The 23,994-nt window shown below is 42.9% G+C and overlaps 1 protein-coding gene across 4 annotated transcripts in view; it reads right to left on the bottom strand.

Annotated features, from left to right (window-relative positions):
- The window catches only part of ppargc1b (peroxisome proliferator-activated receptor gamma, coactivator 1 beta), a 100,299-nt gene that overhangs the window by 11,036 nt on the left and 65,269 nt on the right, over positions 1–23,994 (bottom strand). For all 4 annotated transcript variants that reach the window (XM_018679597.2, XM_018679599.2, XM_018679601.2 and 1 more), the window contains exons 3-9: positions 21,198–21,383; positions 16,495–16,695; positions 8,613–8,738; positions 4,342–5,395; positions 3,836–3,881; positions 992–1,056; positions 2–653 (exon numbers count right to left, since the gene is read on the bottom strand). In XM_018679597.2, the coding sequence (XP_018535113.1) occupies positions 2–653; positions 992–1,056; positions 3,836–3,881; positions 4,342–5,395; positions 8,613–8,738; positions 16,495–16,695; positions 21,198–21,383 (2,330 nt within the window). The remainder of the gene's footprint in view (position 1; positions 654–991; positions 1,057–3,835; positions 3,882–4,341; positions 5,396–8,612; positions 8,739–16,494; positions 16,696–21,197; positions 21,384–23,994) is intronic.

Below are 23,994 nucleotides of genomic sequence, written 5' to 3'. Positions count from 1 at the left end.
CCTGGAGTCTGTCTTGCTGGCGGGGGAGTCGGGACACAGGTGGAGGATGGGCGAGGGTGAACGTGATGCCAACGAGCGCTCCACCTCTTCCTCTGAGGCCGGTGGTGTGGTGACTGCAGACTGGCAGTCTGACGGCAGCGACGACGATATCACCACGGTCGTCTGCTGCTCCTTCACTTCCGCTGTTTCTGACATCACCAGCCTCTCCACCTTCTCCTTCCCATCAGATACCTGATCGTCAGCTGCTTTGGATGCCACGGCGCCAACTCCATCGCTCCCTCCTTGTGCCTGCAAGATGGCGCCAAGTACAGCAGCACTGCGTTTACGGCTCTCCCCAAGGCTCAGTGCGCAGTAGTCATGGTCGCCGAAGTTGCGGTGAATGTCACCATCACCAGCCTGGCCCATGCGCCGTAGCTGGGCGTACAACTCCGTCTGCTCTGGAAGCTTCCTCTGGTGGTGGGCACGGTTCAGCCAGCCTTTTGTGGCAACGTTGGTGTTTGAAGCTGGATGAACAGACTCACTGCTACCACCTCCTCCACCATCTCCACTGCTGCCACCGCCTGCTCCTCCACTGCCGCCCTTTCCTCCCTCTGCCGGCTTGAAGAGTTCATCCTCCACTGGTTTGTGAGGCGGGGTGGTGGGAGGTGTGAGACCTTCAGGGAGGGAAGCAATACATGAGAAACAGTCCAGTTCAGCATATACCTCCTCTCTATGACCAAAATGTGACATGTTGATCAGAGAGCAGGTGTTTACTGCTGTTCTAAGTCTGTATGCTAAGCTTAGCAGCCTTCATAATTACTGTACAGCTCTAAAAGTGATAGGGATTTACTCATCTAACCCTCTGCAAGAATAAACATATTTCCCAAAAGATTAGACTATACCTTTAAGACACTTTCTTCATCTGCAGCTCTGTGCAATGTTGATGCATGGCTACCTGTTACTATCAGCATGTAGCCAAACAAATACATGAGTAAACATGAGATGTGTTTACCTGCCGTTCCACACAGATCCACACTGAGCGTCTGTTCAAAAGGCTTGGTGCTGTACTGGGACTCTCTGTTGGTGGAGAGACATCATAGATAAAAGGAGAAGGAAAGAGAGAGAATTAAAGTCTGCTCTGTCATGTTGGAATCTATTGCACTTTTCAAACATTTACGTCAACAGGAATCCAATAACATCCTTAAATGGCTCAGTAAAAGCTCTTTTTTTTTTTTAATCCCTTAAAATAAAAACTGCACAGTTTCAGCTGATGTCTGCTGAATTTGAATTATGTTTCTCCCTGTAAATGCTACTGGCATTTCTCTGCGCTCCTCATTTCTTATCACAACAACCATATGTCCTCCACTGTCCTCTCCCCTATTCTTCTTCTGCTTTCTATTTCTGGCTGTCTGTTTCTGTTTCTGCAGTTGCCATGAAAGGCAGGAGCAGTGCCGAGTGGATTGGCTTCAGGCGGGATATTACTTACCCTCCACAGAGAACAGCAGAATAAAATAAAAAAATATATAAATATATTTATTAAAAAAAAAACAATCTTTTTTTTTTGGTGAGCGCTTCAGAAGACAGATTCATTTAGAAGATGGACGGACGCCAGAGGTTTGTACAGAAACACAATTCAGCTTTGTGACTGGTTGGAGCTGGAGAGGTTCCAGGGTTTGAGGCTGGGTGGGGAGGTTAATTTGGAAAAGTAAGAGCAGTGAGGGCACTATGTCTGGTACAGATTAAAATCTGAGTAAGCCAGCCAGGGGTCCTGCTTCATTAGGGATCTTGGAATAAAATTGCTGAATTTGGGCCTGGTTTATCTTGTATGAATTCAGAATATAATAAAGTCTTAAGAGATTACACATGGCTTGCCTGCAAACTATGCTCACTGATAGGCAATAAAAATGATTTTTGCAGCATTAAGTCAATTTTGTCTTTTTGTTTGAGGCTTGAGATTCAAAATCCAGTCTAATTCAGACAGTGTTTGGTCTGCTGAATGTACATTTGTGCAGTTATCTTGTATTTTTCAACTAAGGCCAAACACTTAATACACTGAAGTGAAAATATATGAATTTTGGACTGCAGCCAGATTCTGAGGGATTCGATTGTAACTGAAACAATGAAATAAATAGGATCAAATCAATTAAGTGCTTAATTTTAAAAACGAAGGAAAAGGTGATTAACTCAGTAATTTGCATGTTTACAGGCATTAGGTTAGTTTAGCTGAACCAATCCTCTGCTTCTTAATGGAATATGTCTCTCGTTCAGAACTTATAAATAATTCCCATGATTTTGAATGTATTTCCTTGACAATGCAATTTTAACTGGAAATAGCCAAGCCATGTTCTACTGTTAAACTAGGTATTGAAATACATAAAAAATACGGAGGACCTCGACATAACAGTATAATATTCTGCATCAAAACAAACAAACTGATAAATTGATCTAAACTATCAATCATAAGATTACATATCAAATTCCACTCTGCCTTGTTTTACCAGTATCTAGATCAAAACCTGACAGCAAATTACATCATGAGTTGGCTAGTTTTGCTGCTAAATTTGGCAATTGTATTAAGTCTTTTTTCTTATAAAGTGATGCAGGAATGAGTCTTAAAACCTGGAAGAACATTAGCATTTTAGCACTTCCAGTGTGATAAGAATGTCAAAGTATGGTAAGTTCTGAGAAATGTGGTAAAAATGTCATACTAAGGTATGTCGTCAAAAATGTGATAAAAATGTCATACTAAGGTATGTCGTCAAAAATGTGGTAAAAATGTCATACTAAGGTATGTCGTCAAAAATGTGATAAAAATGTCATAGTATAGTATGTCGTCAAAAATGTGGTAAAAATGTCATACTAAGGTATGTCGTCAAAAATGTGGTAAAAATGTCATACTAAGGTATGTCGTCAAAAATGTGATAAAAATGTCATACTAAGGTAAGTCGTCAAAAATGTGCTAAAAATTTCATAGTATACTATCTTGTGAAAAGTATTATAAAAAAATGTCAATGTATGATATGTTATCAAAAATGTGATAAAAATGTCATTATAAAGTATGTCATCAAAAATGTGGTAAAAATGTCATACTAAGGTATGTTGTCAAAAATGTAATAAAAATGTCATAGCTAAAGGTATGTTGTCAAAAATATGGTAAAAATGTCATAGTATGTATGTCGTCAAAAAAGTGATGAAAGTCACAGTGTAGTATGCCATCAAAAATGTAATGGCGTCAGAAGTATGATTTGCCTTCACTTGTTTCCATTAAAAGTACACTTAGGTGGTAAGCCCAAATTAAAATTGTGGAAAATTTTGTCAATATCATTTAATAACAAGCAGCTGCTATTTAATATTTGCACCTGGTTCCTGGGAGCACTCAGCAATATGAATTTTAAACAGGTAGTTTATATGAAGGTTTGTTATAATAGAGGGCATGTGTTTGCCATTGCAGGATTTCCCAGGAGGTGTCTACCTGGCTGCACTGTAGAGGCTACTGCAGCCATTTCATTATAGTACAAATTGGACGAAAAAAGGAAGACTTCTGGAGAATTACCACACCAGTAGTTTGACTACAGTTAATATCTGTTTTGTCTCAGTCCTCTAAAAGAATTGTTTACACTGTTGGTATCAGTATTATGCTAGGCACCTGTTATGAACTACCAGATTTTTTTTGCCACTGTAATTTCTTTGATTGCCCTATATGACTGAAAGACATTAAAATATGACTTCTGCAGTGCTTAACATTAAATCCTCTGATGCCTGCTAGATGCTGCATGAAAAATAAAGGCGTACTCTAACCAGGCTCTACTGTCTGATGAAACACAGCAGGTACAGTTCTTTATAGAGAGGTACTCACCCTGTGGACTTGGGGTTCAGAGGCAGGCAGAGGCAGGCTCGCTTTTCTGCAATCAGAGGAAAAGGCCAGTTACAACCAGTCACTACATTCACACGCTGGTATCCTCTCACCTCTTATGTGACTCAGATCAGATCTTAATAATCGGTGTGATCAGCAGTCACATTTTTTAAACTCTGGACTAACTTACGTGGATTATGTTTGAAATCTCAACACTGAGACTACGAGTGTGTGACTTGTATAACAATGTTCACATCTCCAAGGACATAAAATAAATCTTACAACAATTTTCTGTGTCATATTTGTCATAATTTTCTTGCTACAGCAGCTTGACTCTGCCAGTGTTAACATAAAGGATGACAAGACACAAATGGAAAGACAGGCTGATTATGGACTCAAATGTGGGAGAGACGCCTCAATTAGTGCAAAACTCTATGATATGCTCTGTAACCAGCTGAAGACAGAAAGCCAGGAGTATGAGCAGCCTTTGTCTTTCCCAGCCGTCTCACCGTTGTGGCAGCAGGGTTTGGTCGGCTCCGTTGTACCAATGCTGCTATCACTGGACGTTAACGGCTCTGGCTGCGCCTCTGTCGTGGTTCCCCCTCCGACTTGGGTTGGCAGGAGTTTGACCCCCGCTCGTCTCTCGTCTTTCTCCTGTTTGTCTTTCCCCTCTCCTTCCCTCGCCCGTCCAGGCCGCAGCCTCTTGGCGAAGCGGCTGGGGAAAGAGGCCAGACGCCGGGAACGGCGAACTGAGAAGGAGCCACCGTCTTCTGCCGTCTCCTCTGGTCTTTGAGGCGCCTCAGAGGAGTAGTTTCTCCTCTCAGGGGAGGAAGAGTCTTTACGAAGCTCTGGCTTAGGGGTGGTGGAGCTGGGGGACTGGGCTGGGGTTGATTTAGCCAGGGCAGAAGGAGCAGATATTCCTCTGTTGGGGCTGTGGGAGTGGGTGTAGGGAGGGCTGTGCAGTCTGTAAGGCTTACTCACATCGAAAGAGGTGCTCTGCTGCAGGAGCTCACGGAGGAGGGAGTTGGCCTTCATCTCCCTCCGCCTTGCAAAGGGGAGCCTCCTGGGGGCGCTATTTCCAGTCCCCGTCAAGCCCCCACTAGTCCCAGGAGTGGCCACCAAGACAACTCTACTGTGAGAGTTTGTGGCGGCCGGGCGCGAGGCCTCGGGTCGGGCCCGGGACCTCGTGAGGTCCTTGCGCTCCCAGCCCTGCTGCTTCCGTGTGGGCAGGCAGTAGGTGTGCATGTATGTGATCAGCTCCACCACCGAGTGCAGTTCTTTCTCTGAGCTGAACTGAGGCTTAGCTGGCTCAGCAGGGACAGCAGCCACAGCCGCTGCGCCCTCCACCTCGCTGCTGGAAGACTCCTCCTCTTCTTCCTCCTCCTCCTCTTCATCCTCCTCCGACTCACTGTCCTCGTCCTCCTCTTCCTCTTCGTCTTCCTCTGTGTCGGGGGCCAGGAACTCCTCTGTGTCCTGGGCGGTGGTGAGGTGGCGGTGGAGCTCGGTGCAGAGGCGCCCCGCTGGACGCACCGTCCGAGGCTTCCGCTCCTGAGGGAGGTCACTCTGAGGGTGGAGACACAAACACAAATATCAGAGAGTTACAACATCCTCAATCTGTTAGCCGTCCGTGTTCTCCTTCACATTTTGGCGTTGCCAAATGAATAAATAAACAGATAAACGAAAAGGTCTGAATTTGCAAGACAAGGTCAGAAGGAGAAAATCTAGACCTGTAGCCCTGATCTTGTTAAGCTTGTCTGTGTCTGTGGAGATTAGACTGCAACAACTTAATGCTGCAATAGCAAGTCAATGAAATAGTCTGGGGGTAAAGTTACCACCAACAAGCAGCCGATTTGACCTGTCTGGTAAGTTTTATCAGAGCCCAAACATCCAACCACGCTCATGAGAATTTGGGGATTTTCCAGCTCCTGTGGTGGAGCCACAAAAATATGTTTCATAAATTCATTACCTTTGTTTTTAAAAAAAAGTTTTTAAAAAGCTACAGGATTAGTTTAAACACAGATTTTATTTCCCCATTTCCTTTGCTGAGGATTGATTAACTTTATAATCCCTAAAGGGGAACTGATTTGCAGAGGACACCTTTCACAGCAGTTTATAAGACGATAGGTTCTTTTGTGATGCCAACAAAATGCTTCCACCAACAGAAATAGAGGAGAACAACAAGAGCAACAGCCCACACCAGCAATGTCCCCCAAAAGTTATTTCAAAATGTATTTATTCATTTTGCCACCATTCTTTAAATTAAATACATTTGAAAAATCAATTGAAAGAGTTGGAAATTACACAAAATAGGGTTCCTGAACCTGAGACTGCATCAATGATTAATTCTTGTCTTTTTCACACATTCAAGAACACACTCTCATCCATCCAAATGCAGCACATCTATCCAGGCTTCTGTCAATGGACATCAACATGAAATGGTGACCTTAGAAAGAAACCCTCAGTCTTTGACTCAGAGGAGTCTGACATTTACTATTGATGTTTTAGATGAAACATTTTTCATTTTTTCCTTATCTCCAGCTTCACTATATTTGAAATATCTCATCAGACTGTCTCCAGTTGTTCATGGGAACAAGAAAAATGAACCAACCACCAAACACCAATAACAGACTCATGTTGAATGCATGGCTGTATCTCCAGTTTCCTGCCCTGGATACAGGAACACCGAACACACAGCAGTAAATTTTGCTTCCGACTATGTGAGGGATGATTCAGTGTGCAGCTGCGATGAAATGGCTGAGTCTATATTACTCATACAGAGAGAAGAGAGAGAGGGAGAGGCTGTGATTCACTGTTGCCCTCTTGCCCTGTCAGTCAATACTCCTGCCATCTGCCACAGCAAAGCCATGCTACTTTAAAACTAAAGCTAACACACACACACACACACACACACACACACACACACTGCCAGCAGCAGCGAGGTTAGGAGTGTGTGTGATAGACACAGGCTTGGCTTATCCCCGCGCTGCATCCTGTGGGTATTTGGTATCCTCCTTTCTTGAGCCAGAGCAGAAGGCCGTGTGAGGGCTCGGCATGCTTTATGCTTGTACAAGATAAATGACTGGTGTTGTAATCAATGACCACTTGAAGCACAATGCTAGCAGCTATCCAATTACTGCTAAGTCATACAGCAGTAGCCATTGTAAACGTCCTCTCCTCCACAACACGACATCTATCACGTTCAGCAGCTGAAGGTCTCTGCGAGCCTGAAGAGTTTTTAGTCTAAAATGAAAGATCTGTCATTTGGAAATAAAAACTGTTGTTGTTCCAGCTGGACAACTGCTGGCTGGACTTTGGGAAGTTCTGCCATTTTTTTCCTGCTGTTCCTGTGAACAATGAGAGTCTGAGACCTGTTGGAAGTAAGGTATTGTCTTGAGGCCAGTACTGGCTTTATTACTTAACTACTTTGGTAGCATCTTAATCTGCAATTACCCTTGATTTGATGTTGAAACTCTGCCCTGAAAGCTAATGAAACTGCTGTAGATCGGACTGACGCTGCAGTTTATATTAGCATTTTCTGATCACTGGTTAAAGTTCAGTTAGAGCAACATCATGTGACTATTTTACCTTAAAATCTCAGCTTCAGAATCATGTTGATGTTTCACTGACTTGTACCAGGGAGAGTGGAGCCTCTGTTGTTTCTCTGTGTAACTTTGGTTTTTCAGGTACGATCTCCCTCTAACTGAGTGAGAGTCAGCAGACTTAAACTGCTGGAATCAGACCAGAGTGATGCTGAACTGTACATCAGTTAAAAAGACTTAGAAGTCATTAAAAACCAGCGTTCATCTCTGACATCCAGCCAGGAAACATCATCTATCTAGAATCAGAGACAGAGTTTGGTGTGTTTGTTACAGCGACAGCACTTCCTGCTCCAGAAGGAGAAAGGGATCATGGGTAATGTACACCTTTAGACTGTGTTTCAGTTCAGTGAGTGGGAGTATACAGTCGGAGCTCTGATGTTTTCTGTACATGAAAACCTTCTAACCGCTCAGACTCAGAGTCCAACAGAATGAATCAGCACTCGTGGCTGCAGAGGTTGAAGTCACATTGGGATCATTTATGTGTCGTGTTGCTAAGACAACTTCCGGTCCGAGGAGTAACATGGTCGGGGCTGAAAGAAACCAACGGTGACTGCAGGTTACCAGGCTACACCAAACCATCCGTCTTACCTTACCTGTACCTACATGAGTCGACCTATACATTTATTTTTTAGAGAGAACAGACATCATCTGTATGAGCACAGAAGGAAACTAAACAGATCTTTTTTAAGTATCTGGACAAACAACAGATGCTGTCTCAAATGTCTGGGCGACTCACTAATGCTTTATAATCAAAAGTCAATATCCGCTCTGTGTGTTGGTTTGACTCTATCCTGCAAAAAACAAGTGCAGACACCTGTTTGAAGAACAACTTCTGCAGCAGCGGGGACTCTGACTCTGGGCCCTGCACGCAGCAGTGAATTACTTCTGCCTTAACTCGCCACCTCTGAGGGGAAGTGATTTGAAAAATCCAATTTTGTTATCGCTGCAGCCTTCAGAAGACACAGGGAATGAGCCGTTAAGCGGTGAAAACAGAGACGTGAGTCTGGGGTTTCACAACAGAAACAGACTGATTCAGTTCTACTTCACAGACTGAAGAAGTTCCTGAAGTTTTATTTCAGAATAAATAAGTGAAGAGAAAAGTTTTAAAACGTTTGAAATCTCATTAAACTGTTCCAAATCCACCTTTAATTGACAGGTGTTCACTGTTATCTGTTCCTCACCTTGACCAGAGGTCTGACCGGCCGTATGTGCAGGCTTCTGTTGCTATAGCGATGGCTGTGGACTCCATCTTTGTGTGCGTCGGTGCCCGTGGGAACGTTAGGAGGAGTCAGCAGCAGCTTCTTCAGCTGGGGGAGAAGAAGAAGAAAAAGAAACAGAAAGCAGGAGATGTAAGTTATGCAGCTAATTAATATCATTTTCTCCCGTGGTAAAACAGGAGTGATTTTCCTCAGTCACATGTACAGAATTCAGGATTACAGTTTGGTTAAGGGTTAAGATTAGTCTAATAACTGTAACAGAGGGAAGGAAAAAGAAAAAGCTGCTCAAGTCTGAAAGATACATCTGTAGAAATGTAGAACAACTTTTTATACCCAAAGAGAGAAGCTGAAAAAATATTTTTACAGTGAGATTTTAATGTCCAACATTTAGCTCCTTCAGGTTTTCATCCCAATTTTGAATCTATATTCTGTCGGCTGTTAACGCCCTGCAGATGGATGTTTGTTCAGGGGAATAATGTGCAGAAGAGGCCGTGGGGTTATGATACTGTACATTTATCACATCACTAAAGCTGACAGCTACATGGCACGTTCACGTTTCCCATTAAAGAGCTGGTTTCAGCCATTTCTCTCTGTAATAACAGAATCTGACTCCTGCTCCTCCCTTTGTTTTTCATAAATCCCATCTGAGGTTTGTTCACTCCTTCCCATCTCTCATCTCCATCTTCATCCCAAACCTCCACTCTCTCACATCAGCTCTGTCCTCCTCCCTCTCTTTTCTTTTCCTCCTTCTTTCCATCTTCTCGTTGCTTTTGAAGCCAAAGCTGAGATACAGAGACAAAATGCCCCCCCCCCCCGAATCCCTCCCTGGGTATTACCTTTCAAATGGATATTAACACAACCGCTCCTCATTCCCCCGCTATCCTTTCATTGCTTTTTATCATCTGTCTATTCATCCATTCATTCTGGTGCCTAGCTTCATGACAGGGCTATCAGCTGATATAAATCAGCTTAGGGAGAAAATCCCCCACCGCGCTGTGCAGCTTTTGCTCCAGGAGAAGACGATGTGGAAAATACAGATGTGATAGGGATGAGGATCGGAGCAGCAGGACATACCGAAGCTTCACACTCTCTGGCTGCCATATTGGAGGTCCTCATCTCTTGGGAAAATCACCTGTCTCTGTTTGTGAACAAATTAATCTCTGCTGCAGATGAACAACAATGTGATTCGTCCATCTCAATGGACAAGGTTAATGCACCTCTGTGCATTTAAAGCTGAAGTGGTTAGATAAGGGACAGAAGTTTAAGAAATTATTTCGAGCGTCCGTAGTTCTGTTTCACACATGATTTAACTTCTGAGCCTCAGGTCGGAGTGAAACTCTCTCCTGGTCGAATCATCAGTATCAAACACTGTATCAAAAAACATCTGGTTCTTTCATAAAAACGAAAAGTTACGAGGCTGTCTGCAGAAGAGGAAAGAAGTTAACTATGTGTATGTGCTGCTGATGAAGAGACCAGCAACAAGAAACTGAAATACACATGTGGACAGTTGAAACCACTTTACTTTCTGACTCTGGGTCAGTTTATAGATGAATTCAGCTGCACTGTTGCTGAGCGTTTTGAATCTTCTCCACAGCAACAGCAGCTAAGACCTGTGTAAATTTAAAGCCATGCATATCTTTAAGTAAATTTACAGTGGGGAAAAATACCTCTGCACCTCATTATAATTATCATTATTATTCACTAGCTACCATCCTTGTTATATATTCAGTCATTATATTTGACATTTAATCATCTACTGGACCTCAGTGATGATGCCAGAACATCTACAAACATACATTAAACTTAGCTGACCCACCTCTATCTCAACCACATATATCTGAGGTCTCTTAGCTCCACTTCCTTGAAAGGAAATGTTAAAGATGATAGAGAGCAGAGTCATAAATCGACCTGCTGAGGTAGAGGCCTTTTAAGAGGGAAAAGCATGAGATGATGCTTCTCTGAAAAGAATCCAACAGATGACTGTTTATGGTGGCCGTGTTCGGTTGTAAAAGCTGCTGATCATTGTCTGGAGGTCGGAGTTAAACCACCATTTATTTACAACACTATCGCTGTATATTACTGTAATGCTTTAATGAATAGGACATTACCACCCAACAGAGCTGGCTGTAACCACAGAATACTATCTGGGTCAAATGACTGAACGGGACGATCGCCCGCATCACTAATGGGGCCTCTGCGGCCCTTTGTGGGCGAGCCAACTTGGCTCAGAGTGTGTGATGATGCTCCTCTGAGAGTCCCCATTGAGGAAAGTGAAGAGGAGACTGAAGGTTTGTGTCTGTGTGAAACACTGAAAAAACCCCTCCAGCAGCGTCCAGGCCCCTCAAACACTCTACTCTACTCTCCGCTCTACTCTACTCTACTCTGGACGCCTTCCAGAGCTCCACTGGCGGCATCAATGGACGCCTTGTTCTGTGGTGGGACACGCTAACACTCATGCAGAAAAAGCGGAGGTGCAGTCGCAGTTACACATGAATGACAGTCTGAATAAAGCGTGCATGAACACAGAAAGCAGAGGAGAACAAGATGTGAGTGCAGACAAACACAAGTGAGGCATGTTCACAAACATGTGAGCAGCACATGATCACACACACATTAAGGTGCAGCTCAAAATATACACACGACAAGCTGTTTTTGTACACGAATGCTTTTCTCACAACGCTCTCCACCACCACCATCAAAACACTGACTAAGGTATTATCTTTGGGAAGAATGGAGCTCCTCTCTCTGGTAGAGTGGAAAGAGTTCATGTTGGTTTTTCCTTTGATTTAACATCTGTCTGTATTTCTAAACACATTTTCAATTGTCTAATTTCCTTTGAAGATCATCTTTAATGATCACAGGATTTACATTGAATGTATCTACAGTGCTTTTATAACTTGTCAAAGTTAAAAAATGTACTTTTAAATGCAGCTCGAAATTAGTGTATAAATCAAGTTTTTTTTAATGAAATTATTTACAAATCAATAAAAAAGTAGGTAAATGATTGAATTACAACTATGACTGGTTAATGTGTTTAATTATTGCCTTGATAAATCTTAAATACATTTTTAATGTGGACTCAATCAAGCTAATAACATTTAAAACAGACTGACATGTGTGTGTTCACTGTACATGAACACACACACACACACACACACACACACACACACACACACACAGTGGGGCCTCAGCGAGGTCACCTGCAGTATCCTTCTCCACCAGTAGAGGGCAGCGCCACACTCAGACTCAAACACATGAGCGACAGCGGTCATGTGACAGCGAGGCACTCAACTGATGGAAACAGGCGATGAAACTCACAGACACACACACACACACACACATCTGGCAGCTTCAGTAGAGTAAACAGCATAATGTTATTACACCAGGCTTTTCTGTGTGAGTGGACGTGAATGTCAGGTTGCTATTTTTGCCACTGATAGTGTACACAATGGAAACAGAGCCAGGATGATATGATTTATATACAGCAGAGTGAAATATTCTGCTTTTTGTCCTGGGTCCTGGAATCAGTCCTGGATTACTGGGAGCATCAGTCAGTTCTGAGACGCTGTGTGAATCATTCAAAGCTAAAAAAGAAATCTCTCGGGGACGGCAGGGAGTGTGTGATTATAAAAAACTTAAACAAATGAGTCAGTTTCTGAGGATGGAGCAGAATTATTTCTCCACGTTCTTGGCGAGAGATATTTTCGTTGAAGAATTCATGAGGAAAAGAAACGCACCAGGTCATGGGAGAGCTCTGATGTAAATATAGGTACTTCTGTAGTGTAAACAGCAATTTAAACTCTGAAAAGTTTGGTATTACTACAGTTAAGTGGCTGTTGCAGGTAAACAGTAATAGTAGTAGAAGTAGGGATGGAGAGCTTCATCAGTTCAGAATCAGAAAATTACAAACACTAAAAATGGCACAGCTGCTTTTTATAAATAACATTTTAACTACATCCCCACTGTCAAGTCCTCGCATGACGATTTCAAGTTGACTCTAAGTGGGAAAAACAAGTTGTTCTGTGCTCTGGAAAAATATCCGAGTGCTGTTCCTCCTGACATGCATTCCCAAACTTCACATACTGAAGAGCTTTCCCCCCAAAGCCGTAGGAAGTCTTGACTTGTCTTGCTAGTCACAAACTTGCTGCCTGGAGGCGCTACTGCGACGACGCCCAAGGGAAATGATTTCAGAAGTTGCAGTGACAGGAAGTATCAGCAGCAGCAGTATTAGTAGTAGTAGTAGTGGTGGATAGTAGTAGTATGTAGTTGTGTGACAGAAAAGGGGAGCTGTGCATACGCGAGGAAACTTCTTGCCAGCTGTCAGAGGAATGAGGCAACAGCCAAGCTGACTGAGCGCTGTGTGTCTGGGGATAGAAAAGACTTCTTCAGCCGTACTGTTCCAGTATTCGAGGAAAAACAAGCCGGGGTGACACGTGGTGCTGGTGCACGATAAATCATGACCGGGGGTGGAGGGGGGTTACTGCAGAGAGCACAGACAGTAAATCACTAAGATGAAAACCTGGTTCAAACCTCAACTGTTCAGGTTTTGGTCAAATTTAGTGAAATCTAAAAACAGAAACTTCTCTTTCAGCACAAAGCTGCATTTATCTGGAAAATGAATTTGTGCTGCTGAGGTTTAAAGTAAACGCAGCTCCCATATGTCCCTGAACTCCACACCATCACTTCCCCAATCTGCTCTTTAAGCGGGGAAAGTCAGATTTCTCATGAATTTACACCAAACGCTGCGTTTAACCTGGCTGCTCTCAAACCCACCACTTCACATTTGACCTTCGGCGTCTTTGCTCTACTAGATGGGTTGAAAAGCGGCAGGCGTAACTGATTAACCAGCCTCCACTCGATCTTATTTTGACACAAGTTGACTGATAACCACGGAGTCTTCAAGGTTAAACAAGGGCAGGGCAGTCATGTGTTTTGCCAACACGACAGCGAAGACGACGGCGTCTGGTGGTTCGACCTCTCCGTATCTCTGACCTGTTGTTTTGGCCTAAACAATACCTCCATGGCCTTTAACAGACTGCAGCAACAAAACCAGTTCTGTGTGGCTGCGTCCTGTTTGCTGTTACTATGCCAGCACACATACGATAAGCCACACACTGTGCTGGTTATCACTGTGAGGCTTGGCATTTCTTTGGCTTCCTCAGCTGCTCTGATTCCTGTACTGGACCATCTCAGATCATTGGAGTCATTATCATTTCCACCAATTTGGGAGGAATGTCACTTCCCCCGGTCATTTTTCCCTCTGATGCCAGTGAGATCCTGTAACACTGCCACCAGTGACTCTGCAGCCTGAAGGAAAAACTGTGCTTCATTACAACTTTTTACTCAGCTGAGCTACTTCTCTGGTCTTGGCAACAACACAGGTTGAAAATAAACCCTCAGGTTGAGTCAAATACATATGCAACAGAGGCTGTCTTTAACTTTAACCTGCTGCTCCATACCTGCTGCAGCTGTGCACATTGATGATTTTCCTGTGCAGTGACAGATAATTACTGATTACAGGTGCACTCACTGCAGGTTGCACCTTTAAATTAAATGGAAGCTAATCTTCCAAAATTGTCAGTTTGTTTACGACGTGTACCATCGCTCACAGTGCACGGCGTGTTCGTGTTTTTTGGCGGTGCTGAGCTCAGGAGTTACTTTTATGGCTATAATCTTATCGTAACTGATAGATCTGAGGCGAATGCTACGATAATAAAACCTACGTTATGATAAAATATAGTTTTAGTGTGCGTTCATCAAAATGTCTTAAACGTTATTTAAAATATACAATTTTAAGAGTTTCTGCTTGTCTCTGAATCCAGATCAGTAGATTTACATTTACAAATAATACAGTTGCTCCATTATTCATTTGTTTGGCATCATTTTTAAGTAGTTTTATTAAGTGTGCTTACTGAGGTTTTAAACTTAAGCTGCTTAATGAAACTTTAAAATGAAAAAATATTAAATTCCTCCTTTTAATAATGAAAAGTTGAGCTCATAAGCATGAATATCCCTCTGGGACTATGTTTTAACCTTCTCAGAACTGTCACTTTTTGCCTCTGCAGCTGCTGTTCAGCCTCGCTTCAAATGTGAGTTTATGAAACCTGTGAAACCTTGTAACCTCTAGTTGCTAAGATCAATTCTAATTTCATTATTTTGTCCTTATTAGAACATATTTTATCAGCCTCAACTCAACTCGACTCCCGTTGCTCACTGTTGGTTGCTGCTGAACTTTAAGTGTTGCTAAACACAAAACCTTTCATTTTAAAGCCTAACAAATCTCCACTGACTTCACCGACAGACTTGTTTTATAGTACACCTCGGTGTGTAATTACAAATGTGAAAGCAGTGCAGCTCGGTGAGTATTTACTCTGTAGGTATTCAGCCAATCCGGTGTGACTCACGGCCGCTGAACAATAGTATCTTTGTAGCCTGCCGCTAAATCAGAGCGCACGAGAAAACCCTGTAAGCAGCCCCGTTTGCTGTGAAATTTAAGTCAAATTAAGGAAGCGGGCTGGATTCATCTTGACAAGTGCAATAAGACCACATTACAGCAGTAATCATAAGTCGTTTATTGCAGGGAAATAGCTTCCTGCTTCAATTAAGCTCCAGAGCCGGGTGCAGGCCTGCATTCTTCTGACAGCCGAGTGAACCGAGGGGAAAGTAGGGCACAATACTCAGTGTAAAGGGAGACGGTGGTTGTTCCTGTATGAAGAGACGGAGGTTTAGTATTTTTGGGGGGGGAGGGGGACATGGTTCAGGTGCAGGCAGGGGCTGATAACTGGGGGGGAGAGGGGGGAGGAGAGGGGCAGAGTGAGGGGAGAAAAACAAGGTTTCTTCCTAGAAGTCGGGTTCAGGGAACGATAGAGGGGCCCAGAGAGAGAAAAGAGAGAGAGGCATCCAGCAGCACTGTGTGAAAAGAAAGAGAGGGGGGGGGGTGAAAACAAGCAAACACACATAAACTTGACCACGTGCTGGAGGCCCACACACACACAACCGCACACACACATGTGGATTATTATACTTTATTTTTTAATCTTTAATCTTTTTAATCTTTAATCTTCAAACCTAAACCTGGATTTTATTATATAGTTAGACTTTTCCTGTGTCTTATTTCCATTGTTATTTGCGTGACTTTTGCCTGAATTGAACTAACCTCCTAACCTCAGCCCACCGCTGCCTCTGAATTTAAAACCAGCTGGAATCCAGTACTGACATTAACTTAACTGAAAACTAATCATAATTCTAGCTGCTGTTCCCCAAAACTAAATTTAATTCCCACACAGACTCCTTGATCTGCCACGTGTCCTCAGTCTGAAGGATTTCAAACTTTCTCTTCTTTTAAAGACACGTGCTCCTCAGAAATACCAGGATACAACACACACACACACACCACACACACTCACACACAGGACGGGGCTGGATGAAAGGTTACTGTGTGCCTCAGCACCCCTCTGTTTTCCTGGAGTTAAAGGCAGACTTTGAACCTCGCGGGCCAACGAGGGGAACATCAAGGTTAGCAAATGCGACACAGATTAAGATAGTGGGGGGAGAAAAAGAGAGGGAGAGCATGGGAAAGGAGAGCTACCACCACACCATGGCGGGGGTGAGAGCGGGGGTGGGGGGTGGATGGTGTTTGAAGCATGTATTAAAGGCTCCACTTCAACAGGCAGCAGTTTTTGAGCTGCGAGAGACTTTTGATTCTCAGACCACTGACAAAAAAGAAACATGAGGATATCTGAGGTGACGATATCAGGTTCTTAAACGCGGGTAAATGTTCAGATATGTGAGCAGAAACCTCCAGAGGAGATGGAAATAGGTGTCCTGAGTACAGAGGTGTTCTTACTAGTGATGGGTCCTCTGTCTCGGCCCCCAGGGACTGGCTGAAGTCCTCAGCGCTGAGAGGAAGGCTGTCCTCCTCCTCCTCTTCCTGGTCGGGCTCCTCCTCCAGGGCGGGGAAGACGGAGAGCCCGCCCACCTCGGCGTCCACCATGCCATCCAAACTGTCGGTCAGAGCGGCGAGCAGAGCCGCGTTCTCCTCTTCTATCTGCAGAGTCAAACGCAGCCAGAACACAGGTGAGGAAACGGTGAAACCCCATGAGCTACTTTCAACCTCCATTTATTTGCTGATTAATTTGTTTTTGCAGAACCCACATTTCCTCTTCCTGCCTTGTCAACTTCTTTTTCAACCACTGATTTCCTACAATTCCCAGAATTCTCTCTTTTTTTCTCTCGGCTGCTGTGACATGTCGGTGAAGACATAAATTGCAGGAGACTTTTTTGTGAAGAAAAGTCAACAATCACCTTCACTTATTTCCCAAAGTACCTGTGGCTGCAATGCATTCTGGTCCGATGTCGTCAGATTTCTCTCTGTGTGATTGTTGTACGTCAGAGCAAGAAAGCAGCTCTTCAAAGAAACCCTCTGTCTTATTTGCTCTCATTTATTGTTGATGTTTTAGACACTGAAACACCATCTGCTACCAGACTTTACTGAAAAAACTACAATCAATAAATAATACTCTTTTTTTCTTCTGATAGTTGGATAACAAGTTCATTTTCATTTCTCCTGAAAGAAAGCCTGCTAAAACTTTAAAAATGCTTTGTGTGACCCTGCCCTGCTGCAAATGAAATTATAACCGTATTTGAGTCTTGAGTCATGAAGTCAGCTGGAAAATAACTACAGATTTATATATGTATCTGCATTTCCTCTGCAGATAGAAAAGAGACTTTTGGAAGCTGTGTCTCACGGCTGAATCACTCCCCTCCTCTACCTTCCTCCTCTTTTCACGCTTATCCGCACTTATCTTAAAAAGTCCATTCCTGCTTCTCTTCTATCTTGTTTATTAACACGGACAGGGATAATATAACTCTGACCTTTGACCTCGCTAGAAGGAACAATACAAAAGTTTGCTGAAACGGGAGTTTTGCGTTTTAAAATTCCATCATCCCCTCCGGTGTGGTTAATGTGATTCAGACTGCCTCTGAAAAAAACATGTTCAAGCATGAGAACAGTCAAATTTGAAGATTTGGAGATACATTATCTGAAATTTCAGTCCAAAATTTCTCCACCCTCTCCATCCCTCCCTCCACATCCACACAGGGGTTGTTTACTGTTATGGAGCTGCCATCTTGCTGAGAGCAGAGTCTGGTGGAGAGGTGATAGCATGGCTGGCCTACGGGAAGCCACTGAGCTCCATTCATCTGTCTCTTCCTTTTATCATCCAGCTCTATCTGTTCCCAGCTGCCAAACTATTTATTATTAAATTTATTCTCTGTCTCTCAGGCTTGCTGACTCTCTCTCTCTTTTTTCACTGGATGCTGCAACTTAAAGACTTTGAAATTCTCGAACAGATGTCAGAAACATACTCAGAATCAAAGTTTAAAGTTTGAGGGGAAATAAATGATGCTGTTAATAACAGTTGCCTTCTGGTGAAATACATTTCTTTTTTTACTTAATTCACTCACTTCCATATCATGCTACATCTCCAGAGGTGTGGCTCTGGGTCTAACTGCTGAAACATGGCTTTAAAATCATACAATTAGCTTTTCTGTCACAACAAAATGTTCTTTACATTTTCTATGTCTCTGTGGATAAATCCTGATCAGATAATCAAGGCTTTATTACTATTAGTATGTTTGTACATTCAAAGACACTTGTGGATATTACCTGATTACATTAATTAGATTAAATGGGTATTAATTAGATTTCCTGGGTAATAATCAGATTCAATTGTGAGTGTGAGACAGCAGCAGAGAGAGAAGTTACATCAGTGACAGACAGGAGGCAGCATAACATATAATTATTTACTATTATTATCTGAAGTAATAACATATGATCAGCCCAACCTTTCTAACTGTATCCATTTCTCTCTCTACACTCTCCAAGGTTAAATGAAGTCCTACCACACACAAACACTGATCGATCTTGCCCCCGACATGGGATTAGATCCCGATACGCTACTGTAAATAAGTGGCGTATTGATGGGTAGCAGAGACACAGACACGGGGGGCTTCATTCGATGACTTATCACTCTATTCATTACCACGTGTTCATAACTGAAAGCCGTCTGACCGTCTGCTCTGCTGTATTAGTCTGATCAATACAATATTGGCTAAAATATAATATAGCGGAGCAAATGAAGGTGGTGGAAAACTGTGAGAAAAATATCAATTTCTCTTAAAAAAAGGTCTATGCAGGTGATACAGGGGGCAGTGTAAAATAATAAAACTATGATACAAGCTGTAACATGTGGTTTAACGTGAGCAAAAGGCACAAAAGCAGAGAAGTAGCAGAATCATGTCAAAACAGAAAAAAATAGACACGTGAAGAGACAGATAATAACAAGAGAGAGAAGCAATTAAAAAGAGAAATGTATGAGAGGCACAAAAAAGACGGAGACTGAAAGAAAGTCAGATAAAGTCAAAAAGAAAAAGAGTCAATTTGAGACTGAAGTCACAAAAAGATTCAGTAAAGAATCTTGAGTACAAGGGAGAAATGGAAAATGGAGAAGAGAGCTCGACAAAGAAGATGGAGAAAACAACGGAGATAAATGTGCCTGTTTCCATTTCACATCTTCTCTTTTGTCTCCTTCTCTCAGTTATTATCAGTTGAATACTGTCAGTAGCAGATCACAGTAATGAAGCTTCTTCCTCCCATAAAGATCATGGCGTCAATACAAATATCTATTACTGCTGATGTAGTTCAACTGTGTCGTAAAGTTTTGTTTTATGTCGGCAGCGGGAAGAGAAACAGTCGTTCAGGCGTCTGCTAATGGGGATCGAAATAAGAATAGAGTTCAGACAGAGATGGTCTGTGTTTACTTCACCTGCATTCCCATCATGCCTTGCCTGTCTTCATTTAACCAATACTCTGTGGTGCATCACAGCATCAGAGCAATTTCCACCAGCAGAGTTGCATTACATAGCCGATGATCTGGACCTAAATGCTACTTTATCTCCCTGTTGTCGTCTTTTTATTCTCGAGATGCACTCAATTTAGCCTCTGTAATGGGACCACGAGACATCACCAGGGCTGGAAACCTATAGATAATCAATGATCCAGTGTTTTCTTTCAGATAGAGAAAAACAAGGAGGGTGTTCCCTGAATTCATCCAGCGAGGCCACCTGATACCGGAGCCTCAGGCCTTTCACTGGTCCTGCAGAAGCACTGGGCTGATTCAAACTGATGGACTGCTTCCATTATCATGTTACACACAGCGTAACTGGCAATTACTTTCTTGGCAGTGCCCTCTGAGACACCCTGCATGTCCAAATTTCAGCAAGGGGATCAGGTGAAGGGTCAGAGCTTTGCACGTGTCAACAGCAAAGGAAACTTTGGCCCCGAAGCCAAGATTCACTAAATGTCTGAACGATTAGCAGTGAGCTATACACGTAAGATGAACAAATCAAAGTAAGATTTCATTTACTTAACAGGAAGTTAACTTACTGCAATAACAACCCTGGTCAAAATACAACAGATTCTGACTAATCATAAACTGATTTCTGGCTCCCCAAAAAAACGTTTGCAGAATAAAAATATTTTTGTAAAATGGTGAGTCCTACAGCAAGATTCTGTCAATACTCTCCTCATTTCTCAAAAATATTCTGTGGTAGCAGATGTTTTGGTAACTGTGGTGTTAAAATAGTAAGTACGGGGAATCTGGCCTCACGACTCAGTGCAGCCCTTCACAGGGAAGTTACTTCCCCTGAACGCCAAACACTGGAAAACATTTTGCCTCCATGCCTGCCTGTTCAAATCCCACATCTCTTGCAAAATCTGCTGAAGACCGACTGAACAAATAATTCCAAGAAGCAGACAAGATTTCTACTGAGCTGAAACATTTACACAACGCCAAGCCACCTCTTTGTCATCCATAACCTTAACCCAGCCTGAGGAACTGAAATCCTTTCGGACCTCAGTGGGACTGTGCCTATCACTCACTAACACTGTACAACTTCACAAAGCATTTCTAAACTTTTGAAAGATGTCCTCAGGACATGAGTTCATCCTTTTGGGGTCCTTTTCATCATTGCTGAAACACTGGTCTGAAAAGTCAGATTTCGATTTAAACTGTGGCTTCGGTGTGCCAACTATGTGGATTAAGCTGAAATCTCAGGCTGGACTTGAATTTGTCGATGGAGTGGGTTATTTTCTTGTCCAAGTGCTCGTTTGTGCCCTTAACTTTAAACCTTGTACCTTGTAACATCATTTGCATCAGTTTCTTAATGAATCAGATGCCTTTCTGAATAATTCTGCAATGTTTGTCTGTCTTTGGAGTCTGAATTAATCAAAAGGGCTTTGAAAGCTGTGTTTTTTACTGGCTGACTTGGAACTCCCTGATATTGGACTTTCCTACCCGCATTTACCATGGCTTAAAGGATAAACACTTAATAATTACCTACTGATAAAAACCACCAAAATCTAAATGATCTGTAAATACTTTTACGATAAAAGCATGGCTGCCATCACTGAAGAAGACGTTGTCTGTGGCTGACTTCAAAGCAACATCATTAGTATAGCTAAACTGTATTTTAGTGATGAGGCCTCACCTCGAAGAGCTCATCTGCCGTACTGTAGTGGATGGACGCTGGTGATGCGTCCGCAGGCTGATCGTTGCACCACTGCAGCTCGCTGAGACAGTTGACGCTGTCGAAGTCGCTGGTGTCCAGCTGGGAGAGGTCGATGTCCGGGAAGTCGGTGTCCAAACGGTCCGAACACACCTCCTCCTCCCCATACTGGAGATGGAAAAAGAGAGGCAGAGAAAGGGGGAAGGGTCATGTTAGTCAAACATCAAGATTAAAGCAAAATTCCCAGACGGTTTGTTCTTTTGAGATGCAACAGAGGCGCATGAGTCACTATGTAAAACGCGACCCCAAAAAACTGGAGGTGCTGATCACAGCTGGAGAGATCCTCAGCGAGACGAGAACAAGTCTACATGCGTCACTCGTGTCTGCCACTTTGCTCTTTTATGCGATCACAAAGGAAACAACGTTTTCTCCGTAACCACTGCTCTCTGAAACACAAGCTACCAAACATGGGAAATAATTCTGCTGCCTCTATGAGACTGCCGAGGTTGGTGTTTTCTGTGAAGTTCGTTGTTAGAATTAGGGGTTTAGTTCCCATCGGGCCACACTTTCTAAAATATGTATGCAGTTGAAGTACTGTGAGGCACTTTCGATAAAAGCCTCCATCATTTGGCATATACTGTATATTATTACACTGTTCACTGTCTGAGTCACAAGGAGCTCTCATCAACAGCCCCTCATCTCTCAACAGCTACTCATTATAGATAATGAGTCTTCCATGTTAGAGGAGGTTCGACACCGAAACCAATAGAGGCATCTGCCCCACCACAATTCAGGATTAGACAGAAAATGTGTCACATACACCAGGACACATTGTGGAAATGTCTTCATGCGTTTACCCCGCTCATCTCCCTGTGGCTCACAACAAAGTGCAATCGTGACCCAAGAGGTCTTCAGGTAACTAGTTCCCCTTCGTTGGCTGAGTGTGTGTTAATCAGTGAAGTGAGCTGCTGTGGTTCATCTGTAGACTCTTTGGTCACGGTGGCACATGATTGATCTAGATTTGTTTTCTATGTACGATCCTATAAAGATTACTTCAGGGCACTCTAAAAAATGTTATGGAGACTGACTTGAGTTGCAGTAATGCATTGCTTTGCAACAGTAAGAAGAGTTTTCATTCATTTGCAGCTTAATACTGATCATTGTACCCCTATAAACCTGATTAAGGACTCTAGAACCTCGTTGCAAAACTCAAAAATCCTTCTAATAATCTCTTGAACCCACTTAACATCCCTTGAACTCCATCAGGGACCCTGCCAGCTCCCTCACAAATCCCTGAAATACCCTTATGATCCAATGGGGACATCTAGAACTCCATCAATAGATCCTAACACCTTCACAAAAAATCCTGTAAACCCACAGAGTTCCTGAGCCCCAGACTCTTTGTATCTATATACATATTGAGGAACCTTCTTGAGAACTCTTTAGCTCCAGAAATGCCCCAAAGTCCCTCAGTCATGACTCCCCCCTTCATGAACCCCTTCAACCTCATTAAAAATCCCCAAAACCTCTTCAAGAATCCTTAAAATGGTCCTAAGAACACCCTCTGCAAACTGCTTGTACCTCCTCACAAACTCCTGAACTAACTTCAAAAACAAGAACACCTTCAAGAAGCCCAAATTGTGATTTCCTAAAACAGTGTTTCCAGTCTGAAGTAGCTGCCACGTGGTCAGCAGTCACAACACATGGCTGAGATTCAGTCAGAAACATTGAGCCACGTCAGTGAGCAAACAGAAAAAGAAAAAAAGAAGAAGAGCAGGAAGTGTGTGAACGTGACTCAGTGTGAAGGGAAGTGACTGTGGTCTCTTGGGGGGGAGAGGCGAATGAGGCAAGAAGGAGGGGGAAAATTCTTGGGAAGAAGGAAAAGAATGCAAGGAGGAGAAAGAAAGAAGACACTGAGAAAAAGAGGTCCAACTGGAATTTACAAGGAATTAAAGCATTGAATGTGTAAATGTATATGTGCACACGTAGGCTGTTTCCCAGAGAAGACGAGAGACGGGATCAATGTCCTATTGTATCTGTGATGAGGAAGCATGCTCTGTTACCGGTCTCTCTGTCTCTCATTCACGTAAATACGCCCACACACACAGACAGACACACACTTCCTTTCCCATTCATCTCACAGGGCGAGCAGACAGGGCCGACCAGTTAAACCAACCGTCTTTCAAACTGAATCAAACAGACGGTTTTCTCTCCCTATCAGATTTCCTCAGTTGTAGTGTCATCTCAAACTGACTCTAAACACTAAACTGCACAGTGCCTCTCTGGTGTTTTGATTCAGAGTTATGACTCAGTCCCAAGATATGAAATTACCACACTTTACTCCAGTGTTGTTGAGAATATTACAGGGGGTATTACAGGGGTGCAGACATAAAGAAAAGGTTCAGTATGTTAACATGCAATAGTTTGTTTGCAACTACCACAAAACTTCTCCATTATTTGCTAAAAATTAATGTCCGACTAAAGTTAAAATTGTGATTAAAAACACAATTTCTTAAGTTGGTTGGTAGTCCCAGTGTAGCCTAGCTAGCTAACATTACTGCTGCTCGCATTTGCATCCACGTTATCTATTGAAATTGAGTGGTTTACAACATATAAACAGGAACTAACTATCTAACTATATTTTCAGAGTTTTGTTCAATTTGTTTGGCATAAATTTGGATTAACGACAGATCTGCTACAGCAGTTAACAGCTAACAGCTAGCTAAGCTAATCAAAGCTCAGCTTGATGATCTATAAATGGACTGATTGCAGACGGGAC

The sequence above is a fragment of the Lates calcarifer genome, linkage group LG8 (assembly GCF_001640805.2).
Source record: "Lates calcarifer isolate ASB-BC8 linkage group LG8, TLL_Latcal_v3, whole genome shotgun sequence".
NCBI classification, from domain to species: Eukaryota; Metazoa; Chordata; class Actinopteri; family Centropomidae; genus Lates; species Lates calcarifer.
Note: the sequence above shows the minus strand (reverse complement) of the source record. Positions and strands in the feature narration are given on the sequence as shown.